Source organism: Protobothrops mucrosquamatus, unplaced genomic scaffold (assembly GCF_001527695.2).
Source record: "Protobothrops mucrosquamatus isolate PMUCROS unplaced genomic scaffold, P.Mucros_1.0 scaffold108, whole genome shotgun sequence".
Taxonomy (NCBI): domain Eukaryota; kingdom Metazoa; phylum Chordata; class Lepidosauria; order Squamata; family Viperidae; genus Protobothrops; species Protobothrops mucrosquamatus.
In genome coordinates this window covers 1,703,999-1,718,399 of record NW_015386480.1, presented here as the reverse complement: position 1 = coordinate 1,718,399, position 14,401 = coordinate 1,703,999, and the positions used below count along the sequence as shown (strand labels likewise).

The window sequence follows — 14,401 nt, the reverse complement described above, 5'->3', positions numbered from 1 at the left end:
CAATTCCGCTCTCCCAAAATAAAGGGGAGAGCTTTTGGGACTCTACTCCTATCCAGGAATACTCACCTCGACCCCTTCTCCCGGGGCACAAGGTTCCAAGCCGCTGAACAGCTGCTGACCGCTGTTCATGCTGGCTCTGACGCCTTCCCAAGAGGACAGCTCCGAAAAGAGCTGCCATCGGCGCGCCGTCCCACCGGAAATCTCCGCAACTGATTCATATTTATGGCGGTCACATAGTCCCAGGGTTATGTAATCCCCTTTTGTGACCTTCTGACAAGCAAAGTCAGTGGGGAAACCAGATTCACTTAACAACCATGTTACTAATTTAACTACTGCAGTGATTCACTTAACAACTGTGGCAAGAAAAGTCATAAAATGGGGCAAAACTCATTTAACAAATTTCTCACCCCTCCTCCTTTTATATCCTCTCTTCTCTCCCCCTCTTTTATATCCAGCAGTTCAGCAGTTCCATCCGGCTCAAGGTTGACTCAGCCTTCCATCCTCCTAAGGTCCATAAAATGAGGAGCTAGATTATTGGGGGCAAGATGCTGACTCTGTAATGTCTTAGAGAGGGCGTTAAAGCACTGTGAAGCGGTATATAAGGATAAGTGCTACTGCTAAGCAAATATAACAGCTCATTAGATAAACAAACAACTGCTTTTCTCCTCCTTGTCCCACCTCAGGAAACTCCGCTGGCACAGTTTCCAGAACTCCCACCGGCCCAGCTTAAGTTCGGCCTCCTTAGAGATCAGCTGCCAGTCAGCAGCTCAGCTCAGCCTTCTCCAGAAGTGCTCCCTTTTCCGCCTCACAGCCATCGTGGAGAAGTTCTCCGTTCCCCACAAGCAGTCCTGGGCCTGGTAAGTCCGTGAGGACACGAGGATCTTGAGGGGCTTGAAGAAAAGCAGGACCTCAATGGCATTGACATGTCCTCCCTCTGGGGGAGCTTCTGTTCCATATATTTTGGCCTCTGTGTGGTTCAAGGTGGCTCATAGAATTGCCAAGTTAGAAGGCACCTCAGAGGTTTTGTGATCTGACTCCTTCCTTGAAACAGGATTTGCTGAACAATTTTAGACAGATCTAGCTTTGATTTGAAGCCCTCCATCTCATGAGATAACCTCATGAGACAACCTCATGATGTTTATTGTTAATATATTCTTCATAATATGTAAATCTACTTCTCTATAGTGTCAACTATTGGTTCTCTGGGCAAATACAGTAAATTCACTCCTTATTCTAAAGATTCTACAGACTCTCCTCTCAGTTATCTATTTGTAGACTAAACAGACCTAGATCTTTTTAACAACTCCTGGTAGAATGCGGTTTCCACTTTGGCAGCCCTTCTCTGAACTGGTTCCAGTTGGTTAATGTCCTTTTTAGAGCAGAGCACAGAATATTCCAGTTGTTGCACAGAAGTCATTTGACTCTTTCAGATCTTGACCCAGAGAATTACTGAACTCTGTTCGCATGGTGCATGAGGGGCTGGTGTGTCACGTGGGCATGGAAACCCTAACAACGAAGGACTAGGAAAGGGGCATTTTAACCCCACACAGCCCCAGAATTGTTTGAGACCCAATTGCGCTCTTTTGGTTAGAGACAATCATTTTTCTATTTCATCAGCTGGATGTGGAGAACCTTGTGTGGCCCTGTCAAAACAGGACTTCTCCAGGACTCATTTCCTTAAGTGAGATGGGTGGTGTAGAAATTTGATGAAAAAATAAATAAAGGAGGAATCAGTTAAAAATTTTCCAAGCCAATGTGAAGGACTGGTTAACATTTATCAGAAATGTTTAGTTACCGAAAGCAAAGGTTCACATACTTTTGCCACATACAAATATGTAGCTTTGGATAATTTTCAATAAAGAAATGAACATATTTTGTTTTTGACCAATTTATTTAACTGGGTTCTATATCTTTCATTTTAAAACATGTGGAAAAATCATATTTTGGGTCATATTTATGCAGAAATGGGGCAATAGTTGGGTGGGCAATAAATTTAAAAAGATAAATAACATTGAAAATGTTTTAAGCACTAGAGCAAGGGTGTCCAACCTTGGCAATTTTAAGAACTGGACTTCAGCTCTCAGAATTCCCCAGCCAGGCCTATGCAGTCACACTCTCTTCTCCGACAGGACTGTTCCCAAGTTCATGAAGAGGAGCAAGCCCCCAAACTACAGGGGAAAGATGGTCTTTGGAGTCCCCTTGATTGTCAGTGTCCAAAGGACGGGGCAGCCCCTGCCCCAGAGCATCCAGCAGGCCATGCGCTATATCCGAAGCCGGTGCCTGGACCAGGTGAGGAAAAATTCACACACACACACACACACACACACACACACACACACACTCACACACTCATTTCTCACTGAGCCTAAGACAACCCAGGTGGGAAGGAAGACATAAGGAAACAGAGGAAGGCCTAATCCTGAGATAATGGGGCACAGGCTCCCACACGGTAGAGGAGAAGAGGCGGGTGGGAGAACAGAGCCGAGACTTGCTGCTGATGCGTGGTCTGGATCATCTGAGATTTATGGGTGATCCTATCTGAAAACTAATTTTGCTAGCATTGTTAAATGGGGAGATGGAAAGACAGCAGAAGGCAGAAGAAATACGGGTCTTTGTAGTTGTTGATATACGTGTGATTTCCCCCCCCCCCCCCGGATGGGACTCATTTCTAATTTCCTTGGCGTTTCTTTTTTCGTAAGGTCTTTCTTTTTAGCCGGTGATCACAACTGAGACCAAGATTTTTGTTGCAAAGTGAGACAGTTGCTAGGTGGCTTTTGCCCCGTTTTGCGACCTTTCTTGTCACCGTTGTTGGGTGGGTTGCTGCAGTTGTTGGGTTGGTGATGCGGTTGTTGAGCGAACCTGGCTTCCCTTTGACTTTGCCTGTCAGAGGGTTGCAAGGGGGGATCGCAGTGGTCGTGGGTGTGAGGACCAGTCATGAGTCACTGCTCTAAAGCAGCCACAGCCTCATGCACGTATTTTGAAGGAGGAATTCCAGAGTTCCTGCCTGCAGCCACATTGACTAATGGTTGCTGCAATCCAAAAGGGGTGAGGGACATCAGGTTGTAAAATGTGAAGCATTTCTCTGTGTAAAAAAGCTATTTAAGTTTGTGCCCTACAGAGGTTTGGTCCCCTTCTCTGCATGTGGGGATGACTGACCCATTCAGGTTGACCAGAGATGCCTAAACTTTTGCAGGTAACTCTGTGTTCCTCCTTCACATATAGCTCAAGCTATCACTTTCTCTTGACCTAACTAATATATTTTCTCTGTCTAGAGTTTCACATTTTTTTCCTACCAGTGGCCAACATAGTTGCTTTGTTCTGAATAAGGTGTCTGAAACATATGAGACTAGAATAAAAATGGCAGCTGGGAGCTTCAGTTGGCCTTGGAAGACCTATGCAGTCATATAAAGGATCTGCTATAGTGCTAGACCAGACCAGACCAGACTTCAGCAGAACAGGACAGAATAACAGAGTTGGAAGGGACCTTGGAGACTGTACACCTACCTGATATCTCTTTCCTGCACAGGTTGGCATTTTTCGCAAATCTGGTGTAAAGTCCCGGATCCAGGTCCTCAGACAAAGGAGTGAAGCCTCTCCTGATTATGTGAATTATGAAGGGCAATCAGCCTATGATGTGGCTGACCTGTTGAAGCAGTACTTCCGTGATCTCCCAGAGCCTGTCTTCACCAGCAAGCTGACAGATACATTTCTGCAGATATACCAGTGTGAGTAGGGTGGAGGAGGAGGAGGAGGAGGAGGAGGAGGAGGAGGGCCATGGTTATGGAACTTTAGCTGACCATCTATTGGGCTAGAGTCAGTATGTCTATGGACAAATAAGATTGGCTAAAAGGTTGTTCCATATCTTGTAGGGACTGTCCACAGCAACAGCGTGTCCTATGTATTTTTTGCAGCTAGGACTCTGATTCATAGAACTATATTGCTGGTTCTGGTGCTGCTTTCTTCCCCCCATGGATATCCGATGATGGTGCTTGACCAGGACTGTTTCTATTTGTGTGAATGCCCATGACAGCCTTTGACCATCCACGTGATAGTAACTTCGTATAGTTTTAAGAGACCGCTTGTGCAGCCCAGTGCAAGTGCCACTGCCGCCTCCTCTCCCCCAAATAGACATTAGGAATCTCCTAATCAACTGCTGAGTGGTTGCAGATTGTCAGGTGCAAAGAATCAGGACCATTCATAAGGTTGCAGCATAGAAGATTTCTTTAAGCCTATACACAAGAACCTAGTCAGCTAAAGTTTAGCACTAAAGTTCCATGCCAGATAAGGGTCAGTGGAATTCAGGAGGGGTTGGACTTGGGAGTGGGACTGCAAGGACTCTGAACTGAAGATGATTTAACTCCACCCCTCCCCAGCTCTTCTCCTACACAGACAAAGATGTCTCATTGAACAGTTTTCTCCACTTCCCAGGAAGCTTCTAGATCAGTGGTCCCCAATCTTTCTGGCTCCATGGACTGCCAGCGGCTGTGGGGACAGTGGCTGCAGTGGGGGGGGGGGTTGAGCATGTAATCTAAATCCTGTACATGCGCAAATGAAGCTTTGTGCACTTGCCCACTGCTTGCCCAGCCCAGTTCCCAACAGGCCTTGGACCAGGGGTTGGGGACCCCTGTTCTAGATCAGGGCTTTTCAACCTTTTCACCCATTGTACCACTTTTCGGATAAGGCAATATCCAAGTACCACCACTCGCCCAGCAAGGTATCAAAAACTTGACCAAAAAAAGGAAAAAATGAGAAAGTACAGGTAGTCCTCGACTTACAACAATTCGCTTAGTGACTGTTTGAAGTTACAAGCGAATTATGACCATTTTTCACACTTATGACTGTTGCAGCATCCCCAGGGTCTTGTGATTTACATTCGGATGCTTGGCAACTGATTCATACTTACGAAGTTCACAGTGTCCCAGGGTCATGTGATTAATGGCGGGGGGCGTGGCCAGCTGATCACTCAGGTTGCAGGGTGCCTGTGGGGGGTGGAATCCGTGGGTCTCTGGTGGAGGGGGATGAGACTGGAGCGGGTGCCTTCCTTCCTTCCCTCCCTCTCTCCCATTGTCCCTTCCTTCCTTCCTTTCCTTCATCTCCCTTTGTCCCTTCCTCCTTCCTTCCCTCCCTCTCTCCCTGTCAAGCCCCCGCGGGCTCGACATGAACGGGCGGGGGAGGGGTCCAGGACGACATGCGGGGTGGCAAAGGAGACCAGCGGCCAGCACTGTTCTACCTGGCAGCGTGGATGCGTCCCGACCAACAGCTGAGTGGCTCCTACTCTTAGCCGCCGAACAGCTGATGGGCGGGAGGCCGAGGCAGGGAGGCAAGGGCCGATGAAGCGGCCTGAAGCTGAAAGGCTCTGTCTCTCGGCCGCTGAACAGCTGATGAATGCGAGGCCTGGAGCACAGCCGAAAGACGCTCACGGGACTGGAAGGCTGCAGCGATGCAGCTCCCATTGTCCCTTCCTTCCTTCCATCCATCCTTTCCTTCCTTCCTGGTTCCTTCGTCCTGTGCTACGCCGCCCAGACCGCAGCCTGTTTTTGGCAGGCAGCAACACATCACGGTCCTGCCTGTGCGCGCACAGGCAGAGGAGAGCGCACAGGCAGGGCGGGGATGTGGCCGGTTCACCTCCCGTTTTCAGGCACGTACGTTACGAACCGGCTACTTCTCCCAGTCATTTTCCCCCTACATTTTCCCCCTGAAGCAGAGAGTCGGAGAGCCCTCTACTTTTACGCTCCGGGAGCAGCTTGCCTTTCAAACCTCCGATAATTAACGGAAGGGGAAACCCGCTGCAAAGGCGCATCTCCCGAAAAGATGAGGGGGGGGGGAAGAAAGGCGAAGTTAGCCAAGAGCCCGGCTGTTTCAGACTTTAAGCCTGCGATACAGGCAACAGAGGGCCAAGCAAAGAAGGCGATCCAAGAAAAGGGGGGAAAAAACCCTGCTTTCCTTTCCAGCAAAAGTTACTTTTCCAAAACTGCCTTAAATGAAGAAGTGACTCCCCCCCCTCTTATAATTGACTTTCTCCTAGCTTCTCCAGCTTTCCCTAGCAGGAAGAGATCAGCCCCGCTCGCTTGTCTGATCCAAGGGGCGCACGGGCATCCCAAGACCCACTCCAGGCCCCCACTAAGCCACGATTCCCGGTTTGTAGAAAAGATGGGGGGGGGGAGAAAGGCAATCAGTCAGCCAAGAGCCCGGCTGTTTCAGACTTTAAGCCAGGGCTTTTCAACCTGGCGGGCGGGCGGGCAGGCCGGCCGTGGTGGAAATGGGGGAAGGGTTAAATGCTGCGAAACAGTGTGTGGGGGGGGAGAGTCAGGTGGGCGCATTTCTCCCTCCCTCTGTTGGCTTTGCCTAGTGCGCGTCAGTAAGAAGAGGGAGGGGAAGGGCAATACAGATCCCGCTGACCTGCGTGCGCCAGAAGAAGTCAATCCGGTTGCTGCACAATGAGTCCCTGGGGAGGGCGGGGCCTTGCTCTGCACCTGCGCTCTTCACGCCTCCCCTGCAGGGCATGTTCAGTAGGATTTGTGCAGACTGCCGCCAAGCAGCATGTTTTCCACAAACAAGTGAGCTAGGAAGGAGCGGAGGAGGGAGGAGGAAGGCAATGCCGCGTACCACCAGCCAGGTGGTCGCGTACCACCAGTGGTACGCGTACCACCGGTTGAAAAGCCCTGTTCTAGATGATTGGTGGTTTCTTCCACAGTTGTCAGACTCCAGCCCTATTGACCTTGTCACTGCAAGCTCCCTTCATTTTCAGGGACTTCATGTGTGTGTTTGGTATTATGAAGGGGGAGTAGGCCTACTTCTATGGGCACACACACCTCACACCTAGATATATGCAGCTGGACCACGATTGTTAATCGTAGGGCCAAAAGGCTCTGGCTGGGCTCTGGCTTGTATCTCATCAAAATGTGTTAAGAATTGGTTAAATTGTATTTTATTTCTGTTTTATTTTAAATTGTATTTTAACCAATTCCATTTTAAATTGTTTTTACTGCATTTTAGTATAAACATGTGTTTGGAACTCTGCGCCTTGATATGGCACAAGGGCTAATCAATAAAGTACTGAATTAATTAATTAATATTAAGAATTGGAAACAGCTTTTTTATTTTTAAGCTATACTCAGTAGGATGAAAGATCTGCCAGTAAGCTGGGCCCAGTCTCAGAAACCAGAAGCAGAAATGGAATGTCTTCTCATAGGGAGGGATGGGAAGTCCTGATCTGAAGAGCAGAGCAGGACTGAGTAGGGCCGGGCCTCTGTTTCCCCTGCAGAGCTGACACAGGGGGCAGAGTCCCTGCTGCTGTTAGTATTCAGTCCCCCACAGCTCAGACACTGACGTTTCTTTCTTGAACTTTCCAGTTGTGCCCAAAGAGCAGAGGCTGCAAGCTGTCCAAGCCGCCATCGTGTTAATGCCGGATGAGAACCGGGAGGTTTTGCAGACGCTGCTCTATTTTCTCAGCGATGTTGCCTCTTCCGAGGAGAACCAGATGACAGTGGGAAACCTGGCTGTGTGCTTAGCTCCCTCCATTTTTCACCTCAATGTCTCCAAGAAAGAGAGCACTTCTCCAAGGTGAGGTGATATCTCCCAGCTGCAGGTCAGATCTCTTTGCTCTTGGTCACCTGATGCTCAAACCCCAGGCTGATGGCGCTTTCAAGATGGCAGAGAGTCACTACTTCAGAACTGCAGCAAGGCATTAGTCTTTTTTTTTAAAGTAGATTTTTATCAAAGTTGTAGAAGGAAGGAAGGAAGGAAGGAAGGAAGGAAGGAAGGAAGGAAGCTTTCCATTTCCTTTGCAGCAAATACGAGTACATTTACAATTCTCTCTTACTCTATGATTTTAAAATAAACCCTCACTTTCTACTATTATCCACCCAGCACCAGTCTTTGGAGGCTGTACGATCAAAAGAAACAGTTTATAAAGCGAATAAGTAAAATTCATGCTATTGCATGCCATTTTCCACAGAATGGGATAACTCACCATAGCCAACTCATTGCGGCCATTTTGCCGCAGCCAACTCACCCTGGGACAATTCCACGCAGGATAAATCAATGTGATAAATATTATCCGCCACTGTTTCTTCGATATTATTTCTATTGACAAAAATAGAAATAATGTCGAAGAAAGAGTGGCGGATAACATTTATCGTGTTGAGTTATCCCGTGTGGATTTCCCACAGCAAGTCATCCCACGGTAAGTTGATCAAGGCAAGATGGCCACGGTGAAATGGCCATGGCAAGTTGTCCTAGACCCCATTCTCCGTTGTTGCAGTGTATATATATATATATATATATTTATATTTCTAAAAGAGAGAGAAAAAGAAAAGATATTATTTGAGAGACTTATGTTGAAAGGCCGCCTGAATGTGTATTAATAATTTTTGATATGAATTAAAATCAGAAATCCATAACTGCACAATCTTAATGAGGCCAACTGACATTTATCATAGTTATAAGTTAATGGGGGTTATCAGACTTTTTCTTAGGTAAAACACTTAGAATCCTGGAAGAATAAGATTAAAAAGTGGTGGTAGGCATTGACGCAGGTCCCATCTGCTTGTGACACTGGTGGAGGTGCCATCCTCGCCTTGTCAGGCCTCGGGGCCAAACCTGGAAGAAGAGAGCTTCCCCTGAGCTGCCCTCGTTGCCGCCTGTGGCTAGAAGGGCCGGGGCAGGAGCGCAGGCGATGCTGACTTCTCTTTGTCCACCTGACAGGTCAGTTCACAGGAGGGGCACTGTGGGGAAACCAGAGCAGAAAGACCTGAATGAAAACATGGCTGCCACCCAAGGCCTCTCCCACATGATTGCCAACTGCAAGAAGCTGTTCCAGGTACCACAGCCTTTCGTTGCTCTTTCGCGCAGGAGGGGGGCCTGGAGCTCCCAGCATTCCAGCCAGCTGCAGCAGCCTTGACCTTGCGGGGCAGGAGGAAGAGTCCCTGCCAAGGGGAGTGGTCAGATAAAGAGGACTGAGCTTGCCCCAAGTTCTCACACAGATAATGGGAGGGAGGGGCGAGTGCTTTCCCGCTTGAAAGATTCTGCTACTAAAGCTATACAATAAAAGTAGTATTGATCTATAATATGATTGGTTGGATTTCTTCTCTGCTCCACGTTAAAGGGCTGATATAAGTAGGGCCTAAAAGGAGTTCTGGATGTTGCAAGGAGGGTTCCAGATTGTCTCAGGTGATTTTTAGGTTATTACTATTTCAAATACACTTTTCTACTGCTTTCAACTTCAGTTTGTAGAATGGTTTACAGTAAAATTAAAAGAAAACCAGAACCATACAAAATAAGAGTATAATTAAGATAGCAAATCAACATAAAGAGCTTTATGTAATCAAACACATTCTGTCAAGTTGTCATCTCTTAGCAATCACAAATGTGTATTTTCTCCAAAACGATCTATCCCTAGCTTGGTCCTTCAAGTCTTCCAATGGTGTCCCCGATGCCAACGTAACGGAATCCCGCCCTCTTGCTGCTGATCGTCCTCTTCTCTTTCCTTCCACTTTTCCCAGCATCCACCATCCCCATCCTCTAGCAAAAATAGGGAGCACCGGAAGAGTCTGTCTGGACAGGGAGAGTTCTGCTGTTGGGTGCAAGCAGAGGTTCGTCCTCAGTGGCAGAGCCACTCAAAGGATCCTCTTCCTTTCTCCAGATTCCCCATGATATGATACTGCAGCTCAGCAACTCCTACCTGCTGGCTGATGCTCAGCCACTCTCCTTACCGGAGCTGAGGAAGCAAAACCTGGAAAGAGAAATCCAGGATTCCCACCCAGTCTTGGAGGCCAGCATTCGAGGCCTGCTGAAGGAGTCATCCGAACGCTTCAAAGGCTGGACCAGCATGCTTGCCCCCCCCCACACGGAGCTCTCATGCAAGAAGGTAAGAGGGGCCAAGGGAAGCCTTAGAGCTGCTCTCGGAACGTCTGATGTGGCCCCTGGGCCACCATTAGACTATGTTTCAAGGTAGCCATCCAGGATAATTGTGTGTCTGTCTTAGAATGATTTCCTGTTATTTCATCATTCATTGGTAGGCAAAAATGCATCTTTTGGTAACTTTTAATGCCAAGGCCAACATCTTCTTTGGCTCTTGGTTTCGGCCGCAGTGGAAAATTCCTTCTTGACCATCCCCTTCCTCGTTGCCATTGTAAAAGAGAAGAAAGAGGGGTTTCCCTGCACCCCAACTGAAGTGGGGCTGGGGGACAGCAGAAAACGCAACCCTCACTGAAAGGGAGGATGCTCCCAGCAGCAGCTGAGGCTGAGTACACACACTGGCCCAGGGTGCCAAAGCTGAGGGGTGCCAGTGCCGCCTTCTCCTTCCAAATCATTCTAAAAATGCCAGCCTTCACACTGCAGGAGGTGGCACCCTCAAACAATCTGGCCCAGGGCAGCCAACGTGTTCTGAGTATTCACATAGGCTGAATCCGCCTTTGTCCTGTCCCAGGCCAAACACTCACAAACCCACACAAGAGGCGATTGAAACCTTCACTGTTGGTCTTTTTGAGACAAGTTCTCAGTGACAGGGAGAGCATCAGCACAACCTACAAAAGGGAAACAGGTCCTCACAAGACTGCCTTACCAGAGACCCCAGATCTCCAAGTCCAAAGCAGCAGCCAAAGAGGGGCCAGGGGAGGTCTGAGGGTCAGCACACCCCAGAAGCTTCATTGGCTTGCCTGGGAGTGAAAGCGCAGGATTCAGAAGTCAAGAGTCTGGGTTGGCGCATGGCTCTTTCCAGCAGAGAGGCTCAGGTCTGCCGCTCTGCTTAAGGAGAGGCAGGAGCAGCATTGCTCCTCTGAGGAGGGCTCCTTTCTCACGAGGATCCCGGCAGAGCCCTTTGCTCTGCTCTCTTCTCTGTGCGGCCAGCCCTTGTGCCGGGGGAGGCAGCAGCTTGGACATCTCATCTTCTGAGGCTGACAGCAGCTCTTCCTCTGGAGGACAGGCCCCCAACTGTCCTCAGGCAGTGATTCGTCCAGTAACTCTAGAGCCAGCTGCTCATGGTGGGCCTCCATGTCTGAGCTGAGCCCAGCCTGGTGGATTCGAATGGCTGTATGGTGGAAGGACTGTAAATCAGGATGCTCCACCTTCACGCACAGGTGCTCCATCCCAGTCCAGGTGGAGTCAAGAGGGTGAAATAACTTGTGCCAGGAGGCCCTCTTTGCCCCAGCTGCCTAGAACCTGCAGGACACACGCAGGCCCTTGCTGGGATGGTGGGGGCTTCGTAAAGTTGGTAGACACGGGCATTCTCTGTTTGTAGTTCCCAATTAAGAGGAACCCAGTTCTTGGAGTAAGTAAATGCAGAGATTGGCTTGGTAGATGCCTGATGTGGGCATATGTGTATTCATTTATTTCCAAACTTGGTATCTTATCTAACAGACCCTCAATGTGTAACAAGAAAAGATGGACCAAAAGATGTCTTGTTTCTGGAATGGTAGAGAAATGCAGAGAAAATGAAAGTTCCCTCTTTCTAATCAAGAGCTGGACATTGTTTCGAGTCTAGAAATCTTTATAGGGATCTTTCTTTCTTTCTTTCTTTCTTTCTTTCTTTCTTTCTTTCTTTCTTTCTTTCTTTCTTTCTTTCTTACTTACTTACTTACTTACTTACTTACTTACTTACTTACTTACTTACTTACTGTCTATGCTGGGTGGTTTACAACAACATAATAAAAATATAAAATGGAATTAAAACAAGAAGTTAAAGCTCACAAGGTAAAACTGAAATTCAGAGTTAAAAATGCTGTAAGGGCGACAAGGCAGAGGAGACCCTCAAGCCCCCAGCTGCCCCCTGCTCATTGGCAGAGCCAGTCTTAACACACTTCTAGAAGGCTGAAGGTGGGGGCTGCCTCACCTCTGGGGCCAGATGTTACAAAGGTTGGGGCAATGGTAGAGAAGGCCCTCCTTCTAAGGGATGTAGCATGAAGGATGGTGGCCTTCAGGGAATGGATGATGGGGAGACTCTGCCACCTGGGCACGACCTGGCCCTAAGCAATAACGTCTTTGTAATATGCAGGTGGAGGATGGGCATCCCCTGCGGCTCTGGAAGGTCTCCACCGAAGTGGCCGCATCCCCTCACCTGGTGCTCAAGCGGATTCTCAGGGAGCGGCACTTTTGGGACGAGGACCTGCTGCAGGGCCATGTGGTGGAGGCTCTGGACAAGAACACCGAAGTATACCATTATGTGACCGACAGCATGGCTCCGCACCCACGGCGGGACTTTGTGGTTCTCAGGTGAGGAACTCTAGAGAGGAAATCTCCATAAACAAACATGGTGTCCCATCTCCGGCTCTCTGATCCCGTCGCTTTCTGCACTAATCCTTTGCCTAGATCTTTTTAGCTGGAGTTGAGGAGGCCATTTTGCTGAAGCCCTCAGCCTTTGGGAAGCAGCGGAGCGTTCCTGGCCTTCGTCGTGTAGCCTTCCTTTGCTGCCTCATGCAACATTTCCTGCATGCCACTTATCTCGATTTTGGACTGTAGCAATTAGAAGTGGCTGTGAGATACAGTCCTAGGCTCCTCCTTCTCTCTCTGGCAGCTCCACATAGTTTGGGCTCCTCACATGGTGTCCCAGCTCTCATCTGCCCACTTAGTTTTTTAATTTGCTACTTAAGTCTGTTTCTCTCTGGAAACAAAGCCCTTCTTTTTTCCCTATCAGTTCAGAATTGCACCCAGCGATAAGTGGTGACCATGCTCTAGCCAGGTTGATTGAAAGTTAGAATCAGAGCTTCAGTGTCAGTTGGAAAGGTGACTCTTTAATATCCAGACTGGAGCAAAGACTCCTAACATTGTACTTGACTTTCAAATAAATTTAGTGCTTGCAATAATTCTAGCCTTTCTCGGGTTCTGTCTGTCCTCTGAGTCTAAAGCCAGCCACCTGGCTTCTACCCAGGGCCTGTTCTTGCCCCGAGGATCCCAACAGCTCTCCCATCAGTTGCTTGATTAGGTAGCCTCTGGAGACGGGAAGGAGCAGACGACTTTAGACATACCTGAGCCAAGATCACTTTTCTAGGTCATGGCAGACAGACTTACCCCGTGGGGGTTGCCTCCTGGTCTCCTTCTCTTTGGAGCATCAAAAGTTGCCACTGGAATTTGGAGTCAGGGCCACGGTGCTCACCTCCCAGTACCTGATGGAGCCTTGCGGAACAGGACACTCCAAGGTGACACACATCTGCCAAACTGATCTCCGGTAAGAATTCAAGCCAGCTGTCCTACGTTTAATGGCAGGGAGGTGGGCATCCCTTTGACCTCTACCCCCATAAAAGGGTTTGGCCTTCAGCAACACAACAAGCCAAGACCGTTCCAATTTCTTAGCCATGACAAGAGAATTTCTCAGTCCAAAGGGTGGGAATATCACTGTAGGTCTAACAGGACTTCTCCAGGCTGCTGCTGTCCAGATGTGCTGGTTACACTGCCGTAATTCCTACACTGGCTAGCTATTATTGAAGTTGAGTGTTGAGAGCAACAGATTGGGGAATATTGTTTCCACCACAGAGAGAGAAAATTCCTTCAACTAAATCTGTTGCTTTTCAATCAAATCTTGAAATATGTGAAAATCTTGCTGTGCACAAATATTCAAAGCAAGGCCAGGATTTTGCAACTTAACTGAATTGTGGTAAGCTTGGATTTCCTCTTTCAGTATTTTGTTTCTGCTTGTGCTGTAAAGGATAAAACCCAACCTCACCTCCTCCCACCCCAGATTGCTTCTGAGGTTCCAGATGATTGAGTTTGTTTGGATTCTGGATTCCATTTATGGTTGCACAAAGGGAGCTCTTGGCCTGAGTGTTGAGACTCTAGAAGGAGTGCAGAGAAAAGCAACAAAGATGATTAGAGGGCTAGAGCCTAAAACATGAAGAACAGTTGCAGGAATTGGGTAAGTCTAGTCAAGTGAAAAGAAGGACGAGACAGAATAGCAGTGTTCCAATACCTCAGGGGTTGCCACGAGGAAGAGGGGGTCAAGCTATTCTCCAAAGCACCTGAAGGCAGGAGAAGAAGCAACGGATGGAAACAAATCAAGGAGAGAAGCAAACTAGAATTAAGGAGAAATTTCCTCACAGTTAGAAAAATTAATTAGTGGAACGGCTTGCTTTCAAAACGTTTGTGTGCTCCATCACTGGAGGCTTTTAAGAAGAGATTGGACAGCCATTTGTCTGAAATGGTATAGGGTCTCCTGCTTGACATGGGTTGGACTAGAAGACCTCCAAGACCTTTTCCATCTCTGTTATTCTGTTGCTAATTCCCTGCTTTTTGCACTTCTAGAGGGAGGTCTCCAGAGTGGTACAACAAGGTCTTTGGCCATCTCTGTGCTATGGAGCTGGCCAGGATTCGCGATTCTTTCCCAGTGTTCAATCCCTGTGGACCAGAAACCAAGATCTGAAGGATGCCACCAGATGGGTAGACTTCAAGTTGGAATCTTTTTGGAGCACAA

The 14,401-nt window shown here is 48.2% G+C and overlaps 1 protein-coding gene across 1 annotated transcript in view; it reads left to right on the top strand.

The window, feature by feature from the left end:
- Positions 1–14,350, top strand: part of STARD8 (StAR related lipid transfer domain containing 8) — a 22,478-nt gene extending 8,128 nt beyond the window's left edge. The window contains exons 4-12 of the mRNA XM_029283482.1: positions 684–857; positions 2,130–2,289; positions 3,527–3,725; positions 7,353–7,563; positions 8,707–8,821; positions 9,644–9,868; positions 11,993–12,210; positions 12,986–13,162; positions 14,233–14,350. Coding sequence (XP_029139315.1) covers positions 684–857; positions 2,130–2,289; positions 3,527–3,725; positions 7,353–7,563; positions 8,707–8,821; positions 9,644–9,868; positions 11,993–12,210; positions 12,986–13,162; positions 14,233–14,350 — 1,597 coding nt within the window. The remainder of the gene's footprint in view (positions 1–683; positions 858–2,129; positions 2,290–3,526; positions 3,726–7,352; positions 7,564–8,706; positions 8,822–9,643; positions 9,869–11,992; positions 12,211–12,985; positions 13,163–14,232) is intronic.
- Positions 14,351–14,401: the final 51 nt, after the last annotated feature.